Source organism: Rousettus aegyptiacus, unplaced genomic scaffold (assembly GCF_014176215.1).
Source record: "Rousettus aegyptiacus isolate mRouAeg1 unplaced genomic scaffold, mRouAeg1.p scaffold_m13_p_1, whole genome shotgun sequence".
NCBI lineage: Eukaryota > Metazoa > Chordata > Mammalia > Chiroptera > Pteropodidae > Rousettus > Rousettus aegyptiacus.
The window spans coordinates 125883818-125910877 of record NW_023416284.1 but is presented as its reverse complement, the minus strand read 5'-3'; the positions used below and the strand labels follow the sequence as shown (position 1 = coordinate 125910877).

At 31.7% G+C, this 27060-nt stretch overlaps 1 protein-coding gene across 1 annotated transcript in view; it reads left to right on the top strand.

Annotated features, from left to right (window-relative positions):
• IBTK (inhibitor of Bruton tyrosine kinase) overlaps positions 1-27060 on the top strand; it is a 73966-nt gene that overhangs the window by 6045 nt on the left and 40861 nt on the right. The window contains exons 2-16 of the mRNA XM_016149607.2: positions 1134-1821; positions 3650-3746; positions 4837-4961; positions 8212-8322; positions 9302-9472; positions 10938-11055; positions 11145-11325; positions 13199-13322; positions 15138-15315; positions 17522-17696; positions 18881-19480; positions 20283-20369; positions 21167-21249; positions 21335-21372; positions 21813-21909. Of these exons, the coding sequence (XP_016005093.2) occupies positions 1501-1821; positions 3650-3746; positions 4837-4961; positions 8212-8322; positions 9302-9472; positions 10938-11055; positions 11145-11325; positions 13199-13322; positions 15138-15315; positions 17522-17696; positions 18881-19480; positions 20283-20369; positions 21167-21249; positions 21335-21372; positions 21813-21909 (2506 nt within the window). The 5' untranslated portion in view covers positions 1134-1500. The remainder of the gene's footprint in view (positions 1-1133; positions 1822-3649; positions 3747-4836; positions 4962-8211; positions 8323-9301; positions 9473-10937; positions 11056-11144; positions 11326-13198; positions 13323-15137; positions 15316-17521; positions 17697-18880; positions 19481-20282; positions 20370-21166; positions 21250-21334; positions 21373-21812; positions 21910-27060) is intronic.

The following is a 27060-nucleotide window of genomic DNA, read 5'->3' as shown; positions in this document are numbered from 1 at the left end:
GGGTCAGAAGGAACGTGTATTTTACATTTTGAGACATATTAGTAAATTACTCAACATAGAAGTGATACTAATTTATGCTCTCACCAGCAATAGTGTAGAGTTCCTATTTCCCCACAGCTTCATCAGTGTGTAGTAATATTAACCTTTTTAATCTTTGCAATTCTGATAGCTAAAAATGGTGTCTCATAGTTGTAATTTGCATTTCTTTAGTGTGAGGTGAGCCTCTTCTAAAAAATCAATTTAATTTCCTCTTTTTGGAGAAAAGTCATATTCTTTGACTTTTATTTTTTTCATCTCTTAATGATTTGTAGAGACTATAAGGGAAGTTTTTTCTCCTTTTTTTTCTTTAAAATTTTTTCACGTAGGTTTTAAACTGATTGAATTAATCTTGTTTATAATTTTTGGATTTCAAATCATACTTAGTCCTTTTGTGCTTTGAGATTATAAAAAAGTCTCCTGTGTTTCATCTAGTACTTTTATGATGTCATTTTTTTCTTTTTGCGTTTGAGCTATCTAGAATTTATATTAGTTTAAAGTATAAAGTAAATATTTAAAGTTGTTTTTTTCTGTAAAGCTCTCCAGTTGTTTCGATACCTGTTCTTTAATTATCATCTCCTATGTCGAAGGACCTTTTACGCAGAGACAACGTTAGCACAGTAAGGACTTAAATGATTAAATGATTAGATTAAATGATTTAATTAAAATTAAGTGATTAGAGTGTTGTTTATTATGGTGGTTGGTGGTGGTGATGATATAGATTTAAGGGGTGAGGGTTTGGGATGAAATTCCTATAAAGATAGTAGATTTAAGTGTGTATATAGCTTGTGGGGGACATAGCCAATAGACTGTAAAAATACAGGAGAAAAGGAATGAAAGTTTTAGGAGAGAGGTAGACTCCAGAGTATAGACACAGAGGTTAGCCTCAGACATGAGACTGGAAAAAAGAAGGTGAGAATGACTCATGTAGATATAGAATACTACAAATGCGAAGATAAAAGTTGATACGTTTTTTTTTTTTTTAGTAAGAATTAGGGGCACTTAAATATGAAAGTAGTTGTATCGTAAAGTACTTTAGGAGAGTGAGAGGTAGATTTTGTATTTTTACTTTGTCTTCCTTTCCCTTTCTCTTATAGGTCACCCTTGCAATTATGGATATTTAAACGGATCAGACAGTGTGGAGGGGGAGTTCCCCTCCTCACTCCCCCTTGGTGCTTGACTCCAGGAATAATTTATAAACTGCACAGGTTTTTTTTTAAATAAAGAACTTGTATTTGATATAAACTTTATAGAGCAATTTATAATTTTTTGATTTAAGTGCCAAAATAAATTGTACAAAGATTTATAGTTTTATACTCTTGCCATGAGGATTTAAATTATAATCCTAAACATTTATTCTCTGTAAACCTTTCTGAAAGCACTTTTGTGTCCTGGCTTTTTCATTTTTTAAAATTAGTCTTATTTGACTATTCTGAAGAAGTAAACAGTACAAAAACATTTAGGATGAATTCTTCCATCCCTGACTGCACATCAAAGTGTCGATCCCTGAAGCATGCTTTGGATATCCTTTCTGTAGTAACCAAGGGGAATGAAAACCAGATTAAAGCCTTTCTCTCCAGTCATTGTTATAATGCTGCAACAATCAAGGATGCCTTTGGCAGAAATGCCCTCCATCTTGTTTCCTCTTGTGGTCAGAAAGGAGTGTTAGAATGGCTTATTGAGAAAGGAGTGGATCCATTGGTGAAAGACAAGGAGTCAGGATGGACAGCTTTGCACAGAAGCATATTTTATGGACATATTGATTGTGTTTGGTCTCTATTAAAGGTAAGTATCATTTGTTTATTTTAAAATATTTGGTTCAGCATGTGTTTTTCTTAATCTATTCCATATACCCCACTTAATTTCCTAAAAAGTTTTGAGTTCTTATTAATTGCTTTCTTATTAATTTTTATGGTAATAACTCATCTTTAGAATCAAATTCCATATGTTTTTATTTAAACTTCTTATGACATAAAATTGTAAAGATACCAAAGTTTACAATATATGACTGTTGGCCAATTTTGTTTTATGTATGTCTCACTGACTTTCTCCATCCCATATTACTTTGAAGTCTCAGACGTTTTATCATTCAGTCAGTACTGTGTATCTTTTAATATTTTTCAGAAGTATGATTTACTTTTGTATAACTATTTTAACTACTTTAAAGGGGCACTAGTTATTGAAATACATGACTTAAGGTCTGTGCTTTTGAATGTTTGGCTAGGATAAAGCGTTTATAATTCTTTAAAAATTATTAGAATCAGCTTAATCTATTTGAAATTTTCCATCAAGTTAATTAAATCTATATTCATTTTACTGTATAACTAAATAATGAAGTGTTTTAAGATATGCCCCAATGTCATTTTACTATTGAATGCAAATTAAAAACTCACTATCAGAAGTCATGAATTTTAAACTGAACAATTTTTTTTTTGTATTGGCATTTTGCCCTGTTTGTGGAGGACCCAGAGAAGAGCAAAGCAGTTCTTATTCTCAGGGAACTCGTTGTCACATTAGGGAGCTTATCTTTGGTGTATTCATCAATTTTTGACTTTTAAAAAAGTATTTACATAGTGGTCTTTATGTAGTGACATTAACTGATCAAAATAATTTTTAGTCTATATTTATAGTAAAATAACCTTTTTTGGAGTTAAATTATCTAGGTCTAATTACTGAGTCATCTTGGAGAAGTTACTAAATCTTGAACTCAAGTTCATCTATGAAAATAGAACAATAGTACCTTCCTCATTTTTTCCCCCCCAGGGAGTTTCAGTGAGGAAGAACTTTCCTTAAATTTAATTATTGTTAATTCCTCTTATATCTCCAAGTTTGGGGTATTAGTTTGATTCCCTTATTATAATCTCTTTATAGGGAAAGATAGGTGAGTGTTGGTTATTTTGGTGGTGGTGGTGGTACAAATTTAAGGGGTAAAGTTTTGGGATGAGATTTCTATAAAGATATTTTTCAGATATGATCTAACTATGTGATTTATGAGAGGCAACAATGTTATAAAAATTTTAAGTAGAAAAATGAGAACTTTATCACATAAATAAAAATATAATTATATTAATGCCAATAATATAATAGAATTCAAGGCAAAAAGATATGGAACATAGATGATCATATTATATTTATAAACAGTAAATCCTAGTATAATTGTTATTTTGCCATTGCCTTGAAATCTTTGCAGCCCTTGCTTGGACATGGAATATTGCTTTCCACATACAAAAAAAGTGAATACGTGTGTACATACACACTGACACAGGTCCAAGAGCTAGAGCCTTTTAGGCAACCAGACCTGCCTTACCAAGGAAAACTCACATCGTGTTCATTCTGATTTTAAATGTTGTTTATTTTATTTCTTTATGTTTTTTGACCCTTTTTTATTCCACCAAATATCGGCCATTTGATTTTTCTTAGTCCTCTTCAGTGTTTAAGAAAAAAATGTGTATGTTCATAGATAATTGTTATTAAATATGTTTTAATGTATTTATGAGCTTGATCATCTGGCTTTTGATAAATACGAATAAGAAGTTATTCTGATCATGCACACACATTAAAATATATACATCAAATTATATACATACACACTTTTTTCCTTTCTTTTTATTAGCATGGAGTTAGCCTGTATATTCAAGATAAAGAAGGCTTGTCGGCTTTGGATCTTGTAATGAAGGATAGACCAACTTATGTAGTATTCAAAAATACTGGTAAGACAATTCCACATATATATTCCATTAAAGTACAGCTTAGAAAATTTTAATGAAATTTTATTCTTATTAAAATATCTGAGAAAATTTATTTGTATGTGGATATCTGCAAAGAACTTTAATATATGTTGGTTGATAGTTTTGGTTTTCCATTCACAACACTTCAGTTTATTTTGCATTTTTCAGTTTTAATCTGTGTATGTCTAGTAGAGTAAAAACACAGCCTAAAGAAGGAAGGCAGTTACAATTGTTAACTACTGTAAAGTCATTAATGTTCAACCAGAAAGTAACATCAGCATTTAAGGTAGAGGGAAAAAGGAAGTGATTCTTCTACTCACACATTCTTCTAGTTCTTCTTATCCCTCCAATTTATTTACCCTTTGAGCTCTGGAAATGGAAATTGGTGGAAAAAGAGAAGAGATTTAAATGGGAGTACTCCGTAGTTTGTATTTAAGTAGTGAGCAAACTAAGTAAGGACTCATTCTTCATTTTTGTTCTACCTCGGACACAGTTTTGCAAGTTACAGTTATAACGGAATTATATGAGCCTTGGAAAATAAAAATGAAGATTTATATCATAAACTTAGCTTTGATTTTTATCCCAGTGTAATGGATACCCTAATCAGTGTGATTTTTGTGTATGTCAAGAGCAAACTGTTGAAAGTTAATTTTATGTAGAAATAATAACTAACATCACATTTGCTTCATTTAGAACCCTTAATATGTATTAATAACATTTTAAATAACTATTATTTTCATGGAAACTAAGGGGATATGTAGGTGGTATTTTACTCATTTGGCAGTTAAACTTTAACTGCTGAAGAAACAAGAAACAAATATTAGATTGCTTACATTGAGACAGGCCTGTGCTGATTTCAATTTTCTCATTTATAGTCCCAGAATTATATAAGGTTAATAGATTTATAATTTAAAAGAGAGCATTGGCAACATCTTTCTAAATATGGTAGTTTAATTAGTTCCTATAAAGACTGATGTTTGATGTAAACTGATTAGTGGACTATATCTGTAGTTGAACTACACTGATGTTTGTTTTAAAATGTAAAAGAATGTAAACCTAATTTTTATTTTAGATCCTACAGATGTCTACACTTGGGGAGATAATACAAATTTCACCCTGGGTCATGGAAGCCAGAATAGCAAACATCATCCAGAGTTGGTGGATCTGTTCTCCAGGAGTGGGGTTTATATTAAGCAGGTATTTTGAAGTACAGTCTGTGTACTTTTAGAGATTAAAAAGAACTCTCTGTGTTGATAGCTCATCTTTTCATTTGGATTATGTTAACTTTGTTGAAGATATAGCATGTTTGAGTAAGGAAACCAACTTTATTAATTCTAGTTTAGATTTAGTTAGCCTAAAATATATTTAGACTGTGTGAAATACCATAAAACTGAGATGTGTCAAACAGTGTTAGAAATTAGAAGGCATTATACAGATGTTAGTTTAATTTTAGAAAGGTAGAGCTTCTTTGATTTTTCTAGCTTTTGGTTTCCATTTAACAAAAATTAAGAGTTCTAGTTGTTTTTCAAGTGAATTCATTGTAAAAACTCAGTGTTGCTAGTTTTAGGTAAGTGAACCTGAGTTCTTAAATATAAGTAATCATAAAATTAATTGATGTAATCAAAAAGGTTCTGTCATTTTGCTGGATATCATCCACTTCCTTGGATTTTACTACTGTTGACATACTCATTTTTCTTTATGCCACTTTGTGTGTATATGTATGTGTATATATGTGTATGTGTGTGTATAATTTATGTCTTTAGTCTCAGCTTTTTCTTGAGCTTCATTTCAGTTGTACTCTGGACATTCTTTCAAAGTATTTAAATTTAACAAGACCAAAGTGTTATTTTTGCCACTCAAACTTATGCCCCTTAATTTTTAAAGCTATAAATCTCAGTTTCTGGATCCTGAGGATTATACCTTAGAGCATGTCTATTGAGTTCATATCTGTCTGATTATTTTCTTGGTGTAATATCATTCCCTCTCTTTCCCAAAAATATTTGAATGATAACTTATGTGGACACCATATGAAGGCTCTGTAGAAGACTTTTTCACAACAAAAGTCATTATCTAATGCATAACAATTAGCAATTAAAAAAATGAAATAGAAGAGTTAAACTCTAGAGAATATTAAAATTTGAGAGGCCAGGAACAGGAGCCCCTATGGTAATGAAGAGAGGTTAGAGAAGTAAGGGGTAGACTTGTGTCATGAAAGCTAGGATTCTGGTGAGCCATCTATGTAGATATAGAAAGAACTTAGGACAATGAAGGAACTTAGATGGATAGGAGTCATAAGCCTAGTCTTAGAGTTTCTAGTGAATGTGGAGATGAGCAACATGGTAAGCAGTTAGAACGGGGGTGGCAAATGGGCTGCTCCCACCCTTAATTAGTCCAGAACGTTTGGTAGATATTGCTGGTCAATCACAGCATGCTCCCCAGTTCTCTCTCCTTCACCCACTCTTCTCTCCCCCCTCGTGTGTGTGTTTGTGTGTGTATTTTAAACCTAGCCTGAACAGGTCTTCAGAATCCTTCTTAAAATGGTATTCCACCATCAGCAGCCACTAATGATTGATCAGAGTTGGGACATTTCAGAAAGATATGTTTTCCTTTTTTGAATTAGTGTATGATATCATCAGAATTTATGGACTGAGATCTTTTTCAAGAGCAGGGATTGTACACAAGAATGAAGGGATAATGGTGGCATTAGGAAACCAGAGGCTTATTGTACCTTCTGATCCCAAGATATACGTGTTATAGAAAAACTGAGCACATTCCACTTGGTAGGGTTATGGATGAAACAGTACACCCAAAGAGAAAGCTACATTCAGGTAAGGCAAGAGTATTTTGTGAAGAAATTAAGGGCGTAAGGGATTTTATTTACCACAGATGAAGGGTTGAAGCAAGCACTATGGGCATGTTCAAGCACTATGGGCATGTTTTAGAGGAAGGAAAACAGAGTAAATTTTAGTCAGAAAAGAGGAAACAAATTTGTGGGAACATTTACTTAGCACCAGTTATATAGAGAGTCCCATTAGTCACTGATAAAGTGCTGATTATGTAGTATGGTATCAAATGAATTAACTACCATGGAATAGAGATTGTTAATATTAGCATAATATAGTCCTGAGAATTAAGATGAAAAGCCACGATCAGTTATTTCCTTAAAAAATTTAGAGGTTTTAAAGTTTGAGGTCTTAAATTCTGGTATTGGTTCTTTAAATTAGCAGAAGTCAGAATTGTAGAAAGGCATTCTAATATTGAATGTAAAATTGAAAAAAATATATTTCTGGTTTTGTAACACGATTTTTTTCTTACAAATTCTAACTTATAAGTTTGAATATAATTTTGTTTTGTTTTTAGATTTTTTAGGTATTTGTGGTATATCTCAGTGAGATAATGACTTTTTTCATTACTTATGATAGGCACATGCATTTATAAAACTTGCCAAGTGGTTTAAGAGTATGTTTAAATAGAATTTGCAGTCCAGCTTATAATTTTTCTTATTTTCCAAAAGAACTTGACTTTCTGGAAAATAATTCTAGGATTTCTTTATTCCTCAATTATCTTTTTATATCTTAAGTTAGAAATGTTTATAGGTTGTATAGAAATAGGTGTAAATAATTGTTAAAAATAAAAGAGGATTTTAAAATAGTATTAAGGTAAAATAATACCCTGCATTATTAGATGCACTGAAAAATAACCAATAGCCTGAAGGTTAGATATGTAAGTACATGCATATTTGAAACTGCTCTTGGTTTCCAGTTCTTCTGCTGATGCAGTTCAACCATTTCAGTACCCTTGTCTTCTAGTAAGAATAAGTGAATATGTCTTTGTCAGAGGGCAAGGAGGTTGTTGATTAAGGAGGCAGATAAGGAAGGAATCAAGGAAGAGAGAAAAACTTGAAAATAAATATGAAATTATTTAAAGCCATATAATTATATTAAGGATATATTACACAATTAGAGGTATGAAAAGGACATTCTGTCTACTCCACACTCCCCACGTATGGGTGATGTTCTTGTTTTTAAAAAGTACTCTTAAGACATTTCCACTATTTGGTCATCTTTATGGTTCATATTGCACTTTGCTGAATTGTTGCTGTTTGGGTGTTTGAAATTGGAAAGCAACTGGCTACTTCTGAAGACTGAAGATTTGCATTTTTCTTTGTTTAGTCTCTTCTGTAGGTAACACATGCTTAATTTCTCGTTTGTTTTTTTTCCCTGCATGACTGGTTTTAGACGTAGTTTTAAAGTAAAACATGTATATTTCTAATTTTTTATTAACAGAAACCTTTAAACGTGTACAAAGAGAGAATAGTATAATGAATCCCACATACCCATCATCCAGCTTAAACAATTAGCAATATTCTATTAATTTATTATTTTTTAAATAAAATAAAGATATTTCATTCAGAGAATTTTAATAATATTCTCTTATTTTCCCATAGGTGGTGCTTTGTAAATTTCACTCAGTGTTTCTGTCTCAAAAAGGGCAGGTTTACACCTGTGGTCATGGTCCTGGAGGACGTTTAGGCCATGGAGATGAACAGACATGCTTGGTAATTGAAATGTCATTACACAGTTTAGGTAACTTCAGTAAAATTTTGATAAACTGGAAGCTTCAGTTAACTAAAAAAGGTTTTTAACCAGCATAAAGAGAACATAAAATGCCAACTGATAATAGATTTTTAAAAATTGATAATCTCTCTCATATATCATGTTCAAATTAAGGATTTAAATGCACAAAACTATAAAGCATCAAAGAAAAATTATTTTCTTATAGCAAATATTGGGAAGGGACTACTGATATATTTATCATTAATTTAATGGTGCTTTAAAAAGGAAAGAGAGCTATGATAACAGCTTCCATTTTTCGAAAGTTTATTCTAGGCATTGTTCATAAAGACTGACAACAACCTGCAAGGTTATAGGTATTATCCTCATTTTATACACAATAACAAAAGTAATGGCAATTATTTATTGATTGCTTACTCTGTCAGAGACTGTTATGTTTTATACTTACCAACTCATCTAACACCAATCCTATTATATAAAATACTATTATTTTGTGTTCAGGTAAAGAAGACAAGAGATTTGATTGAGATCAAGTAGTTAGTAAATGCAGAATTAAGATTTGAACCCAGGACAGATGGCTTCAAAGGAAGTTGTATGTTTAGTTACTCATTAAAGGGATGTATTGTTTTCTGTATTTTTATTTATTTCTTTAATACACCAATGAATACTTTGGCTGAAAAGCTCCCTTTATTCGTACCAAACAAATTTACACTTGGTGTACGATAAGGGCTCCAAAATAATTTGTCGAATCAAATAATTTTATTGCAATGTCTTACTGGGGTTTTATATTTTCCTCATAAACCAGTGTCTGTATCCTATTAAACTCATCTGCCCCTTGCTAAATTTTATAGTTTACCTATGAAAGAGTCATATCAGTCATGTCACTTTGGCCATAATATTATCAGATTCTATTTGTATTTCTATGTTAATGGTTAATATACTAAAATTAATTTTATTTTGTAGGTCCCTAGGCTTGTGGAAGGACTGAGTGGTCATAATTGTTCCCAAGTGGCAGCTGCTGAGGATCACACTGTTGTATTAACTGAAGATGGATGTGTTTATACATTTGGTCTAAATATTTTTCATCAATTAGGAATTATTCCCCCACCTTCCAGTTGTAATGTGCCCAGACAGGTAAACTTCTCTTTTTTAAACAATAAGGTAACTATTTGCTATAAAACCTATATGGACAAAAAGATGGAATTTATTGGCAGAGTAACTTATTTTACTTACATTCAATGCTTTATACTTTATTTTTCACAGGAAAAATTAAGCATAATACAAATTTGTATTTGTTTGGAGTAAGAAAGAAAGCACTTGGGAAATTAGGTACCAAACTGCCTTAGATTAACTTTTAAGTACTCATAAGCAGAAGGGGGAATCCAGTATTTTGGATTTAAGACCTCCTTAAGAAAAAACGTCATTTTTATAGATACAAAATGGGCTATGAAAGTGAGGCACCCAGAAACCTGAGCTTGTTGGATTCATCGTAAATATACCTATGCACAGAAATCACACCTGGGAAGTCGATGTGAAGGGACATAGGTCCAAAAGCCACTGTTCTTTGTTCTACTTTCCCCCTTCCATTTCACAACCACCATCAGAAGGTAGCCTTTTCTCAACTTCAGGACTTAGTAGCACACAGAACTGGAACTGGTATTCTAATTTAATAGAGCCATCACCCATAACAAATGTGTTTTTAGCTCATAAAGTTTTGTATTTCAGTTATTAAATTTTTTCACTGGTTTAATCTTCCAGGTTTAAAATTATTGTTAGATATACATTTTGTTGGTTTGTTTTTTGCCTTTTAGGTATACATTTTTATTAATAAACTTTTAAATACAATGAGTTTCCTTCTGGAATATCTAATGAATCAATAGGAATGACCAGAAAATAATTAGAAATAGTCTCCAATCTGTAGTACTTTTTAGGAGATCTATTTTCTCTTACCTGTAGAATTTATAGATATTTAGTCATTTTGTAGAGTTGTTTAGGAATGTTAGATTTTACTCCCATTTTTCTTTTTATGTGGCTACCTCGGAGAATTGAGTTAATTTAGACATAACTAGTATTTTCAACTGGGGGCAGTTTTGCCCCCCAAAAGCCATTTTGCCACATCTAGAGACATTTTTAGATGTCACAGCTGTGGGCAGGGGTAGAAGTGGTGCTACTGACATCTAGTGGGTAGAGTCTAGAGATGCTGCTGTATCGCCTGCAGTATCAAGACAATCCCCCAGAACAAAGAAGCATTTAGCCCAAAATGCCGTTATAGAGCCATTGTCGAGACTCTGGATATGTTGAATTTAAAAGTACCGTATTTCCTAATAAGAATGAGAATGCCTGTTTCACATATTGCTTGTTAACAAAAGTTTAATGATTTGGTTTTTATACTATGTCAATTTTTTACATGTTAAAACTGTTCTAAGAGTTGAGGTCTCAGTATTAATGCTGAGATCTTTTAGTGACTACTGCCATTAGCACTTGAGGGGGCACTGGTAGCAAGTATGCCATATATTTGCTACCCTGGTGTACTGGATCTTTGTAAAAATGTACTGATTCATACATAGTAAACTGCAGCCTTATTTGTCTTTTTGAATAGATGCAGGCAAAATATCTGAAAGGAAGGACAATCATTGGAGTAGCAGCAGGCAAATTTCATACAGTGTTGTGGACTAGAGAAGCTGTTTACACTATGGGCCTAAATGGTGGACAACTGGGTAAGCAATCTTGGATGACCGTATCTGAAAAGTAAATTGGATTCTTGAAATGGATATTTTGTGATTTGTTTATTTGTGTAATTTTTTAGGTTATTTATTAGATCCCAATGGAGAGAAGTGTGTAACTGCTCCTCGTCAAGTCTCTGCCCTTCATCATAAGGATGTCACTCTGTCTTTGGTTGCTGCAAGTGATGGGGCCACAGTCTGTGTTACTGCAAGGGGAGATATTTACTTACTTGCAGACTATCAGTGCAAGAAGATGGCTTCTAAGTATGTGTATTTCTGTGAAAGAAATGTAACTTTAATAATAGTTCAGCTCTTCTAGCAAAGAACAGTATTAGCTTTATGCTATGCTCTGAAATGCCAAATGGAGAAAATCAAAGGCAGGGGAGGGGAGTCAGGAGTTTTTGCCTCTGATGATCTTAGTCTTTTGGCAAGGATCCAGTGAATATATGTAAAAGTTCTTTGTAAGTTATAAAACAGTATTTCTGAAATATGATAACATATGGTTAGGTATGACCTACAAGTTTCCTTTTTTTATGCTTTTGGTGAACAAAACTAGATTAATCATAATTTTTGCTTTGTGACATAATCATCATTGGTTCATGTATAGTCCTTTTTTATATTGTACACTTATTTAAAAAAATAGTAATATGCCATAGACTTGTCTATGCAGTCCAAATGTTTATACCTAACTGGTATATTATTTATCTCTGTATTTATATAGCCTGTTATCTGAAAGCATGTTATAGTACCATGCAGTAACTTACCGATTGGTAATCAGAAAGCTGGTTAAAGCAAAAAATCATAAAATGAAAGTAGTTGACATGCCCTGTCTTCTCTTCATAAACCATTATATTCATAATGTGTCACCTCTGATTTCATTTTGAATGATTTAAGGAGCCAGTGCTTAAAAACAATAGTGAAGTAAGTTAAGTGCAGAATCATCTATTTTTCATATATTTTCAATTTTTTATAGTCGGTTGATCCATATCTGATTTGGTAGCAGTTTTTTGTTTATATTTATCATGGTTTCAAAGTATTCAACTTTTATATAAAACATTCTTTTCAAACTAATATTTTATTGGTTTATATAATATTTCTTCAGATTATATAATTATAGTAAGAAATATAAATAGAAAAATAGATATTTGACTCTGGAAAAGTATAGCCCAATTAGTGAGACCTCTATTGTACAGGAGTTCTAGAAAGTAGCCATCGAACTTTAAAAGCAATTAGGCATTGTAACTGAAATGGAACAAAATGGAGGTTTTGCTAATGTAAATGAGATGGTAACTTCATAAATAGAGATACTGGTCATGAAGTTACAGCTCATGAGCATAAAATGACAACTATCAGTTTGTTATAACTTACCGTCTATGAACAACAGTTGGAAGGTTTTCAGTTGTAGGTCATATTTACAGAAACTTGAAAATGTAAAAAAACATACGTGTTTCTTAGAACTCACTAGTTTTTTTCTGAGCATGAAGTGATTTGTGGGATGTTAGGTTTTGTTTTCAGTTGACATTTATAAAACTTTCCCTGATGACATTAAATTTGCCTAAGTTTAAGATTTATCCAAGTTTTCACTAAGAAAATTCTTCTGTTACAGATTTTACAACATAGTTATTTTGAAAGAAAAAAAATTTTTAATACAGGCATATCTTAAAGGGAGGACAATCATTGGAATAGCAGCAGGCAGGTTTCACACAGTACTGTAGGCACATCACATGTGCAGATATAGTGAATGAGTTATTAAATTAACAATAGTGATGATTTTCATGGTAGTTAGATCTGTTCATAGTTGAAATTAAGGATTTCTATTTTGAGGTTTAAAATTGTTCTTTTCTGTTAAAATGCAGATATACTTAGTAGTTTTTAATCAGTTATTTAATCTAGACTGAATGCATACATTAGCATGCACGTAGGTAGAGGCTTTTGGGAAGAAAGAACTTGCTGTCTGAAGAAACAGCCATCATGTAGGGGAAACACAGAAAGGAAGGACTAAGGATGCCAAAGGCTAAATTGTCTTGTCACCTTTCCCAATAATCACCCTAGGTTATTGTTTGAATAGTCATTTCTTTAAAATTGAGCATGTGCATTTTAGAAAACAATTTAATCTAGAATTTTTTTCCCCCCCCAGACAGCTAAACTTGAAAAAAGTTCTTGTATCTGGGGGGCGTCTGGAATGCAGGGTTGATCCTGAACACTTGAAAGAAAGTGGAGATGAAAAAATCTGCATTCTTGCAATGGATGGAGCTGGAAGGGTCAGTATATTATTTATGCAAAAGTATAATAAACTTATTCTCACTTGATAGCTGTAGGGGACCAGATAATGTGAAAATGTATTTCTATGATAGTGATGATTTCATTGACTTTGTTTCCTAACTTCTTTTTGACATCCAATACTAATTAGTGTGGAGTTGATATTTCAAAGAAAGTATGATGACATTTAACTAATGTTTCATGGCACTACCTTGTTAAGCTATAGTTTATAATTTTATTTACTATGCTTAAAATGGAATTAAATAAGGGATTTTGTTAGGTTATTTGATCCGTACATTGAGTACTGATAAATGATACTGAGTTGTATAGATATGAGATATGTAACTAATCTTTAAGAAAAGTAAAAGATAAGTAGGCAATATTAAAAATTTATTGCATAATTAGAAAAGAATTTCTCCCAGACTGAGTTTTAAACAAATGTACACACATATATGCAGAGATTATAACTATTATGTATAAAAGATAATATATTTCTGGATTACTATATAAATAATATCTCGTTTCATTTACATAAATACTATAGAGTTTTAATTTTAGTTCCCCGTGCAAACATATCAGTATATTTCTTTAATAAAATTGTTAATTTAAAAATATATATTATACCTTAGTAACACTGAAAAAATTTTACAGTGATGAAAAAAACATTGTTTTTTGCTTTTTGCTTATAAGAATAAAAACATAAAAAATAAGAATTTTTTTGAGGTTTATAAAAAGCTATAAAATTTGATGTTATAGAAATTGAAGATTTAAAAACATAAAGCTCTACATACATTACAGGCAGAGATATATTGTAGTTGATCATTTTAATAGGAACTATGTTTAATAATTAGAGCTCTAATCTGTACTAATGGAAGGAAGCAGAGGCATGGGATTACATAAAAACTTGAGTATAAAAAATTTACATTTGACTTTGAGATGTGTTTCATTTATATTAATAATGGATCTACCTCTGGATGTTTTACTTCCCATAAAATTAGAGTCAATATAAAAACCTGTAAAGAAATCAATCATGGTAGTCTTTTTGTGTGTATAACTTTTGAGTGACCTTGGTGAATACCATTTTGTGCTTTAATTTTCTTAATAATGAGGGGAGTGAATTTTTAAAAATCAGCAGTATTAATTTTCAAATGAAATCTTATTTGGAATGCCAGTCTGTAAAGCAAATAAAAGGGTCGCAGCTCTGGATAAAGTTGGATTGGGAAGCCGAGCACCTCTCTCTCGTCATTTTCTCTATCCTTGAGCAACAGCCCCTGAGCCATTTCATAGAAACACTAAAGTTTGCAGAACCCCTAGAAAGTCATTGGACTCTGATGATTTTTCTGTCTCTAATATTTTTTTTTAATTAAAATTGAGTTATACATCCATCTTTTTTGTCTTGAGAATGAAGATTGGATTTTCATTGGATGATTTTCATTAATAGATGGTACTACAACAAGTCTGTCATCCAAGTTTTTAGCTTAAAGATTTTCGTTTTTCTTTAACAATGCTGAAAATTAAGAGAGTCTTTGAAGCATACTTAATGCTTCATGTGTGCTTGATGTACTTTTTTGGAAGACACAGTTCTTTAAAACCATTTTCACTTTTATAGTGTCTCTTTCCCTTTGGAAGAATGAACATTGAAACATATTAGTCAGAGCTTTTATTTTAGAAATATTATCTTTTCATATTAAATTTTAATTATTTCAGTTTTTGGTTGCTTTGATGCTATATTGCTTGATATTCCTCTCTCTCTCTCTCTCTCTCTCTCTCTCTATATATATATATATATATATATATATATATTTTTTTTTTTTTAGGTATTTTGCTGGCGATCAGTCAGCAGTTCTCTGAAGCAGTGTCGATGGGCTTATCCACGTCAAGTCTTCATTTCTGATATTGCTTTAAATAGAAATGAAATTCTATTTGTCACACAGGATGGAGAAGGATTTAGAGGGAAATGGTTTGAAGAAAAAAGAAAGAGTTCTGAAAAGAAAGGTCAGTTCATATATATGTAAATGGCCCATAAAAGTTCTTTTTAGTTAACCTTTAATTTCACAAGTGTTTATTATTAGGATTAATTGACAGGTTATTAGTTTTTATCTTTATGTTTCTTTTGATTTTGGTTTGTGTATGTGTAGGTAAATGGAGGGAATTCTATCCATTTAAATCTGGAGTTTTAAATTTTTTATCTGTCTCAGGATATCCTGAAGTCTTGGTATATAGTCCCATCAGTAACAGCGGCTTACTGTTGCTAATTGCTAGCCTTGGCTCTAGGGGCATACAAGAATAGAGTTAAAAAATAAAATAAATAAAACCTTTCCAGATGGTTGTGAACCATCTTTCGAGCTCCATTTTTTCTCTTTCTAAATTGAGAATTTAGTAGCTTATGGCATATTTTAGTTTTGTTTTTTACATACTTCTGTATATAAAATTAAAGTTTAAAGAGGTATATCTCATGACTTAGGAAAATCATAGGAAGAATAAAGTTTTTATGTTTAGTGAGAATTTTAAAACATACAGTTTTTTTAAACAATTGATGAATAATTGGAGACAAGTTTTATTCATTCCATGATGAATATAAAAATTAAGATGCCACCATTGAAAATAGAAGTGATTCATCATATAGTTCATTCTTAATTATCTGATTATAAATTTATAAACTTGTGGATTACTTGCACTATTTTTAAACTCAGGTTAGCGACTTTTTACTTTCATCCATAATTAATAATTTTTTGATTTTTATTCCAGAAAGCTAGAATTCATTTACCTCTTTATATCTCATTGCTCCTACCCTAGCCCATCATATGGATTACTGAAAAAAATAATTTTATTTCTACTTTTTTTTAATCTATTTTTAAATGATTATTAGAATGAACTTTTAAGATCTGATCATAATCTTCCTATGTTTAAAAACCTTTTAATGGTTTCTTCATTACCTAAATGTGGCCTGTATGGCCCCTTCTCTGACCCTTTTTTTTTTTCTCTGAACTGATCTGGAATTACTCCCTTTTATTTACTACTCTTTAATTACTGACCTTCAGATTTTAAATTTTGTTCAGCTGTGATTAGTCCTAGGGCCTTTCCTCACTTTTCACATCTCAGCTTAATTTATACTTCATCAGAGATGTTTTCACTGATTCCTCAATCTAAAATGAGTTAACTGTTTCACGTTTAATATCCCATTTATATTTTCACGATGCAACTTATTTTTCCTTATTTTTATATTTATCTTGACATTTAGGGTATATTTACTTAGGTGCCCAATATAGTGCTAGGTTTTAGTAACATGAAAATATATAAGACGGACCCCTGTTCTGATACACTCATAAATTTGTAGGAGCAGTAGACATGTATATAAGTATTTACAGTTCATGGAGACAAATACTAATATGCACATAAGTTTTTTGGGAGTATAGAAATTGGAATAAGTAAGTGTTAGGGAAGATTAGTAAAGCCATCTGAGATTGAATTAAGACTGAATTTGAGAGAGTAACCAGAATGCAGGTTCTACTTGTAAATGTTGGAAGTCCTTGGAACTAGTCCTTAGAACTTAGTCATATTTAGTGGTCTAAAACTGAACTCATGAGCTCATGCATCACATCTGCTTTTCAGTGTTTTCAATCTAAGTAAATGGTTATTTTTGACACCCCATATTCCCTCACCCTCTACATCTAATTAGTTACCAGTTTTGACACTTTTGTCTCATATTTCTGAAATCTTTCCACTTTAGGTTCATTAATATAACTTCACTCTACATCGTTTATTCTTTTTCTAGACTCTGAGCACAGTGTAGTCACTCAGATATTTGCTAAATAAATGAGAGGAAGCAAATAAGCAATTATATTATGAAGATGTTGAGTTTGTATATTTTTAATGCAAGCTGAGTAATTTTAAAAGCTAGTTTAACACTAGATTCGCTTTTTAGAAAGATTACTGGTTGCATTGTGGAGGATGTGTTTCTTGAAAGAGATAAATTCATGGATAATGAAAATTGTCTCACTACAATTTCATATATAATACAGCCAATATATGGGCTACAAATTGTGTTGAAGAGAAAGAAGGTATAGTTTTTCAAAAGGGCTTAATACGTTCACAAGATATTTTCATACTCTCCTAATTGTTTACCTGTTCCATTTACTCCTAAGTCATTTTAAATAGTTTCAATAAAGCCTTAATGGGAATTTTTTTTTTTTTTAAACAGAGATTCTATCAAACCTTCATAATTCCTCATCAGATGTGTCTTGTGTCTCTGATATAAATAGTGTATATGAAAGAATTCGACTTGAGAAACTTACTTTTGCCCATAGAGCTGTTAGTGTCAGCACAGATCCAAGTGGATGTAACTTTGCAATCCTGCAGTCAGATCCTAAAACAAGGTACCACCTGTATTAATAATTTTCATTTTTAAAAGGAACAGTCACTGGGTTTTCTTTTGTTTTCTGTAGCTCCTGGAGCAAATTTAATTGAAGAACTGTTGTCAAGTCTTGTAGAGACTTTAGACAGATAATCATGTTACCAGGATAACTCAAAGGTGGAATTTGTTATACTGGAAATGACAAATGTTCCTTTTAGTTTGTAAACTGATATTTATTGAAAATATTAAGGAAATATATGTGTTTATATACATATATGTAAACACACACACAAAGTTTATTTGTATCTTTAGTACTTTATGTACTCTTAATTTCTCAGATTCTGAGAAATATAGATATTTGTTATGTACTTTTCAATAATTTCTGACCCTCGAATACCATGAGAATTGACAAAAGAAGAGGTAGAGTCATCTGTAGGGCAGTGTGAATCTCTGTGCAAATCTTCTAAGTCACATTGTTGGAGAAATGACACGTTAAGATAAATATAAAAGGTACTATTATTGAAAAGAAAGATGTCCTAGAAGTAGGGTGACCATCCATCCTGTTTTGCCCAGGTCTGTCCCGTATTTAGCACTGACAGTTTCCTGGGAAACCCCTCAGTCCCAGGCAAACCAGGAGGGTTGGTCGCCCATACGTGGATTGGGAATGTGTGATCGATCGTACTGAAAGTATTAAGGTTACCAGACTCGTTTTATGTCTGTGTTTTTATCTTTGCTTCTTTGAGTTTCTTCCCTATTCTGGGATCTGGGACCTGAAGTATTTACTCAGTTCTCTGTATAATTATTTTCCTCCACTTGTAAAATTAAAGGATATAAAAGAGGAAAAGGTTGAGAACTGTATTCTTTTTTGAATATTTTTATTTATACTTTTAATCATGTAAAATTTCTATGAAATAGTCATTTGAAATTTATATTCTAGTATTTCTTTGTAGAAATAGAAAACACTGCTTTCAAAGAGAAACTTAATTGTTAGCATTTTAATTTAGGAGAAAAACAAAAGGAACAAAATTTCAAGTATTATGGTCAGTATCTAAGACTATATAGTATTATATTTTAGGATATGCTAATTTAAAAATTTTCTAAGTGATAAATTTTAAAAATTGGACTTTAAAAGGAGAATTGGCTAGAGATGCTTATGGTTTTATACATTTTTCTTGAAAGTAAAAGTGATTTTTATTTCATTTCTAGTCTTTATGAAATTCCAGCTGTGTCCTCATCATCCTTTCTTGAAGAGTTTGGCAAACTGTTGAGGGAAGCGGATGAAATGGACAATATCCATGATGTGACATTTCAAGTTGGCAACAGAATCTTCCCTGCTCATAAATACATTTTGGCAGCACGTTCTGACTTTTTTCAGAAATTGTTTCTTTCAGATGGTACTTCTTTAGACTTTACAGATGTTTACAGGAAAGACGAAGATTCTGCAGGATGCCACCTCTTTGTGGTAGAAAAGGTTCATCCTGACTTGTTTGAATACCTTTTACAATTTATATACACAGATACTTGTGACTTTTTAACTCATGGATTCAAACCAAAAATAAACTTAAACAAAAAACCAGAAGAATATCAGGGCACTCTGAATTCTCATTTGAATAAAATAAATTCCCATGAAGATAATCAGAAGTCAGCATTTGAAGTTTATAAAAGTAATCAAGCTCATACAATTAATGAAAAGCAGAAAAACAAACTAAAATCTTCCAAAAAAGTAAAAAGTGTTGGGGAAGATGATCCTGTAAGAATGTTACAAAATGTTGCAAGGAAATTTGGTTTCTGTAATTTGAGCAGTAGGTATGGTTCCTCCTTAATATCTATTCTTGTACCTCATTATACCCTCCTTTTAAAAATTCTTTTACTTTGCTCCTCTCTTTTTCTTCCTCCCTACTTCCCCGGCCCCACCATTTCTTTTTGAAGGGAGATATATGGGATGTGTTCTTCCTCCATTTTATTCAAAAGTTATCTCTGTGGGACTCCCTGGATTAAAACACTAAAGTATGGGAAGGCTGTTATTAAGAGCTTGAATTCTTTGGTGTTTGTGTAACGGATCTAGAGTGGCAGGCAGTGTGGTGTACTAGAAAGAGTACTGTCTTTGGAGTTAGACCTCTATATGTCTCTTAGCTTTATGACTAGCTGGGGTAAATTTCTTACTTTCTTTGAACTTTTACTTTCTTAATATAGAAAATGGGAGGGATAATAGTGACCTCATATTGTTGGTATGGGTTGGTTATATAACGTATAAAGTGGTTAGCACAGTATTTGTCGTATTATAAACCAGACTTTTAGAAATTCTGTTTTTAAGGTATTTATGTTGCTTGTGGCAGTATAACCTTCATTGTGTGGGAGTAGGAGAGGAGTATATATTTTGATTTTTTTTTTGTCAGTAATGATATTAATATAGTTTGAACACTTAAAATTGAAGATGTATGATTATTTCTTTATCACAGAGGGGGTTCTTTGAGATACTTTTTTAGGTGATATAAATTATATAGTCATGTTTAGATAAATGTAAACTAATTTATTGGATGGATTTTTATTGCTTGTTTTTGTAGAGAAGTATATATACCAATTGTTAATTCTTATCTATTCTTGATAGGTTAGATGGAGTCAGATTTGAAAATGAAAAAATTAATGTTATTGACAAGAAAACTGGTAATAAACCAAAGCTGAATCAGAAAAAATGGTAAGTAAGGAAATGAAGATAAACTTTTCATCTTTAGATTTTGGGACCTAAGCATGGAAATGGAGCTCTTCTTGCATACGAAGCAAAATATTTCGGTAGATACATTTTACCTTTACCTAATGTTCTTAATTTTAGGAAATGTTGGAGAGGTGAAGGAAATGAATAAAATGTTACTGCTCAATAAGACATTGGTACAATTCAGTTTTTCTGATAACTTTCTAATTAGGAAAGGAATTTTTTATTTTTTTAATCAGGAAATGATGTAATCTCAAAACCAAACTAATTATACCTCTTCACCATTATGATGATTTCTTTATAAACCTTTTCAGTAATAAATATGCTATTCTAAATACATTTGTTATTAAAATTTTTTGTCTTTAGGTATTTATACTTTGTAGGTGAAAAGTTTATAGAGAAAGGGAAACTAGCAGTATCTAGATTATGCTTAGCACAGAATGGGTTGTACAAGTAAGTGAATCAAAAGACCGTTGACTATAATGTCACTTAATATTATATTATTAACACCTGACCTGTAATGAAAAAGAAAAATTAGAAGAAAGGCCTTTTGAATACCTATCTGCATTCAGTTCTCTTTTCAAATATTATTTTTATTGTAAGGCCCTTATTATCTTCCCAAAAGTGAAAGAAAATAAAGTATTTGTATGTACACCCTCAAGTTTATTCTCTGCTGCCTTTAAGTAAGTAAGAGAAAAATCAAGTTAAGCCAAATCATATAATGAATTTTCTTAATTTGCTAAATGTAAAGAAAGGCTTCAAATAAATTCTTTTTCTTGCAGTTCGTTTCTATGTGACGTGACCATGAAATCAGTAGATGGAAAGGAATTTCCTTGTCATAAATGTGTTCTTTGTGCTAGACTTGGTAGGTACACTTTTTCTTAGGTGCCAATTTATTTGTTTAGTGTTATTTCACTATTCTTAGTGAACTGATTTTTTTTTCCTTTCAGAATATTTTCATAGTATGCTGAGTAGCTCATGGATCGAGGTAAGATTTAAGTAGAAACCACATAGGCTGGTAACAGTACTTCTTTATATTTTGAGGAGATTATGTACTAAAGAAATTTAAAATAGGAACCTGATATTTTAACTCAGTTTTTCTTTTGTATTTATGCATCAGCCTGGTGGAAAATAGCAACATTAGAAATGAAAATTGTTGCAAAAAAGATACTTAAATCAGAACTTCCCCATTATTTGGACATGTATTTGGAATACCAGTGTACTTCTTTTTTTCTTGATTTTTCTTGATCCTTTTTCATGTTATAAAGCAATTTAAAATGGAATGTATCTCATTTTAGTTTTTTTGTTTTATAAATGTTCTTTTGTATTTAATGTGTTCCCTCTTGAAAGTTTTTTTGTACCAATAGCAATCAGAATATAGAAGTATTTGGTAGTTTAAAATTAATTATTTTATTTTCTTTTATTCAGGCTTCCACTCGTGCAGCTCTGGAAATGCAAATACATTCTGACATACTAAAAGTTATTTTGGACTACCTCTATACTGATGAAGCAGTGGTGATAAAAGGTGATAATAAGGGTTATGATATTTTAGATATTTAAGATATAATTGATATGTGTCTCTGTTTATATGAGTATATTACTGTTTTGATTACTGAAGCTTTGTAATAGAGTTTAAAATCAGAAAATAACATGCCTCCAGTTTTGTTTGGCTATTCGGGGTCTTTTGTAGTTCAGTATGAATTTTAGGATTGCTTTTGTTTATTTCTGTGAAAAAATAACATTGGAATTTTGATACGATTTTGTTGAATCTGTAGATTGCTTTGGGTAGAATGGGTATTTTAATATCAGTTCTCCAGTCCATGAACATAGTAAATCTTTCCACTTATTTGCATCTTCTTTAGTATCTTTCCTTGATGTTTTATACTTTCCAGCATACAGATTATTCATTTCTTTGGCTAAATTTATTCCTAAATGTTTTATATTAACGTAATTGTAAGTAGGATTGTTTTCTTTATTACTTTTTGGGATAGTTTGTTGTTTGTGCATAGAAAAGCAACAGATTTTTTTTGTTGGTTTTGTATCCTGTAACTTTATTGAATTTATTTATTCTAATAGCTTGTCATTGTAATCATTAAGGTTTCACTATATAAGATCTAATCATCTGCAAACAGTAACAGTTTTACTTCTTTCTTTCCATTTCGGATGCTGTTTATTTCTTGCCTAATTGCTCTGGCTAGGATTTCCAGTACTGTGATAAATAGAAATGATAAGAGTGGGCATTCTTGTTTTCTTGATCTTATGATGAACAGCTTTCAGATTTCTACTGCTGAGTGTTATATTAGCTGTGAACTTGTCATATATGGCCTTTATTATATAGAGATACATTCTTTTCTGTATCTAATGTTATTGAGAGTTTTGATCATGAATGAATGTTGAATTTGGTCATATATACTTTCTGTATTGAGATGATTATATGATTTTTTTTATCAGTTAATGTATATCATATTTATTGATTTGTATGTGTCCAACCATCCTTGCATCTCAGGTGTAAATCCCACTTAATCATGGCATCTGATCTTTTTAATATATGTTGAATTTGGATGACTAGTATTTTATTGAGGGTTTTTGCATGCATGTTCATCAGGGATTTTCTATAATTTTCTTGTAGTGTCCTTGTCTGTCTTTGGTATCAGAACAATGCTGGCCTAATGAAGTGAGTTTGGAAATGTTCCTTCTTCTTCAGTTCTTTGGACAAGTTTGAGAAGGATCCATGTTAATTTTTCTTTAAATGTTTGGTAGAATTCACCTGTGAAGCCATCTGGTCTTTTGGGGGAGATCTTTGATTACTGAGTCAATCTCCTTACTATTATTGGTTCATTAAGATTTTCCATTTCTTCATGATTCAGTCGTGGTATATTGTGTATTTGTAGGAATTTATCCATTTCTTCTAGGTTGACCAATTCATTAGTGTATACTTGTTCATAGTAGTCTCTTATGATGCTTTGTATTTTTGTAATATCAGTTGTAATTTCTCCTTTTTCATTTATAATTGAGTCCTCTCTTTTTTAGTCTTCTTAAGGGTTTGCTAAAATTTATTTTTAGGGTTTGTTAATTTTGTTTATCTTTTAAAACAACCAATTCTTAGTTTTGTTGACCTTTTCTGTTGTTTTTCTAGTTCGAGTTCATTGCTTTCTGCTATAATTTTTATTATTTCTTCTAACTTTGGGCTTCATTTTTTCCTTTTTTAGTTCTTGTGTGAAAAACCTTAAGGTTATTCTTTTGAGATCTTTCTTTTAGTAAGGCATTTATCATATCAACTTTCTTGTTAGAACTTTTTGTGCTTCATACCATAAATTTTTATATGTTGTATTTCCATTTTCATATGTCTCAAGATATGTTTTGCCCTTCTTTGTTTTGTTTTTTGTTTTTTGTTTTTTTTTTTTTTTACTTATTGGTTGTTTAGGACTGAGGTTTAATCTCCACATATTTGTGAATTGGATTCCAATTTTTCTCTTGTTGTTCTAGTTATATACCATTTTAGTTGGAGAAGGTACTTGGTATGATTTCAAATCTTTTTAAATTGTTGAAACTTGTTTGGTGGCCTGACTTATGATCTAGCCTTAAGAACATTTTGCTTGTACTTGAGAAGAATATGTATTTGCTGCTGTTAGATGGAGTGCTCTGCATATGTCTATTAGGCCCATTTGATCTGTAGTGTTGTCAGGTCTGCTGTTTCCTTATTGATTTTTCCATCTGGATGATCCATCCATAGTTGAATATGAGGTATCGAAGTCCTCCATTATTATAGTATTGATGTCTGTTTCTGCGTTTAGTTCTGTTAATATTTTCTTCATATATTTAGGGTGCATATATCTTTATGTTGTGTGCATATATCTTTACAATTGTTATATACTATTGAAGTATCAACCCCATTATTACTGTATAGTGACCTTTTTCTCATGACTGTTTTTGGCTTAAAGCCTATTTTGTCTGATATAAATATAGCCATTCCTGTTCTCACTTTTGTTACCATTTGCATGAAATATCTTTTTGCATCCTTTCACTTTCCGCTTATATATATATTCTTAAAGGTAAAATAAGTCTCTTGTAGTCAATATACAATTGTATCTTGTTTCCTTCTTCATTTAACCACTTTGTCTTTTGACTGGAGAATCTAACCTATTTGCATTTAAAGTAATTATTGATGGATAAGGACTTATTATTGCCATTTTGTCAGTTTTCTATTTTATAGTTCCTTTGTTTCTGTCTTTGCAATTTAATGATTTTTGTGATAGTGGTTTTTTTTCATTCTTTATTTTTTGTGTATCTACTATAGGTTTTGCTTTATGGTTACCATGAGGTTTATGTATAACATCTTATAGTTATAACAATCAATTTTAAACTAATCACAACTGAACTTTAATTGTATAGAACACTTGTGTACTTTTACTTTGCTCACCCCCCACCTCCACCATTATTTCTTCAGGTATTCTTTCTGTCCTTTGTTTTTTCTGTCTTGGACTCCCATATGTATCTTGGTATGCTGGATGGTATTCCATAGGTCTCTTATGCTCTATTTATTTTTATTCATTTTTTCTTTTCGTTTCTCATTGGATATTCTCATTTGACCTATAATTTCTATTTTCATTGATGCTATTAATTTTGTGAGACATTGTACTCATTTTTTTAAAGACATGTATTTCTTTGGTCATATTTCAAATAGCTGCTTTAAACTCTTTGTCCAATAGTTTAGTATCTTCTCTTCCTCAGGGACTTTTTCTCTTGGTTGCCTTCTTCCTGTATGTGGCCCATATATTTCTTTGCATCTGTCATAATTTTTTGTTGTTGTTGAAAACTGGATTTTAAATAATATAATGTGGCAACTCTTAAAATTAGGTTCTTCTTCCTCCGGGTTTATTGTTTTTGCTGTTTGTTCAGTGTGGCCTTCTATATTTACAAATATATGTTGTAACTTTTCAAACTCTACCGTGGACATCTGTATTATTCTGCTTAGGCTGCCATAACAAAATACCATAGACTGGGTGCCTTAAACAATAGAAATGCATTTTGCTTACAGTTCAGGAGTCAAAAAGTCCCAGATCAGGGTCTAGCAAGGCTGGTGTCTTCTAGTGAGGACTCTCTTCTTGGTTTATACATGGCTGCCTTCGTATGTGTGTGTGTGTGCATGTGTGTTAGACAATGGCAGGGCATGTGGTGAGAGGAAGAGATAGAGATACTTCTGGTGTGTCTTAGAGGACTCTAATCCTTTCAGATCAGGGCCCCACCATTATGATTTCATTTAACCTTAATTACTTCCTTAGAGGCCCCATCTCCAAATATAGCCACACTGGAAATTAGTACTTCAACATGTGAATTTTTAGGGGACGAAAATACTTATGACAACATCTCTTTCCCTAACTATTTAAAAAATTTTTTGATCTCTCTTTGCTCTTTCCGGTATCATTGACTCATTCAGCTTCAATGTTAAACAATAGCTGCTGATCGTTTTTAATAAATGCCCTTAAGGAAAAGGCTATTCACATTTTATAAGCTTTGAGTAGATCAAATAAAGATAAGCCCTGTTAGTGGGTGGGGTCCAGGAAACTGACATACAGGTCAAATAATGACAGTTCTTTAATATTGCTCCACAGCTGTTCTGTCTCCTCCAGTGGTTTAGCTCTTCATTGTGACTGTATGGTTCTTAGTTTTCAAGACTACTATGGAAGAGTGGAGAGGAAGATCTAAATAGGAAAAGCTTCAATGTCCCAAAGCTTACTGTTCTTATCAATATTCAGCTAATTTTTTTGAGTCAGCACTCCCCACATTTTTGCAAGCCTTAAGCTAATTACTAGAATTCTGAAAGTCGATTTTGACCATTGTTTGCAGTATTCTCTTGGCTTTTGAGGAGGAAAGGAATTTTGGAAGTAGTCCTTAGCCTGTCATTCCCAATGACTTCACCTTTCTCCTTTTTATTTTATTTTATTTTTTTAAATAAAAAGTTATTGGGGTAACATTGGTTAGTACAATTATATAATTTTCAGGTGAACATTATAATTTGACATCTGTATAGTCTATTGTGTGTCTACCACTCAAAGTCCAGTTTCCTTTGCCATCATACATTTGATCCCCTTTACCCACTTCACCCTCCCTCTATCTCCCTATATTTGACCCCCTTTACCATGTCTACCTCCCCTCTCCTCCCCAACTCCCACCCTCTGAAAACTAGTCTGTAGTGCATGCCCATGAGTCTCTGTTTGTTTGTCCTGTTCATTTGTTGCTTTTATTTGCTGATTTTATTTTTCTATTTTTTCTATTTTTTTTCCCACCATCTACCTCCTCCCCACTCCTCCTTTCCCTCTGGTCACCTCTAGTCTATTGTCTGTGCCCATGAGTTTCCGTTTGTCCTTTTCTTTTGTTGCTTTTAAGTTTATATCCCATATATAAATGATATCTTGTGATTTTCAACCTTTTCTGTCTGGCTTATTTCACTTAGTATGATTATGTCAGAGTCCATCCATGTTGTTGCAAATGGCAGTATTTCATCTCTTCTTATGGCTGAATAAGATTCCATTGTATATATGTACCACAGTTTCATTAGCCAATCATCTATTATAGGACATTTTGGTTGCTTCTGCATTCTGGATGCTGTGAATAAAGCTGTGAACATCGGTGTGCAAATATCATTTTAGATATGAGTTTTCAAGTCTTTCAGGTA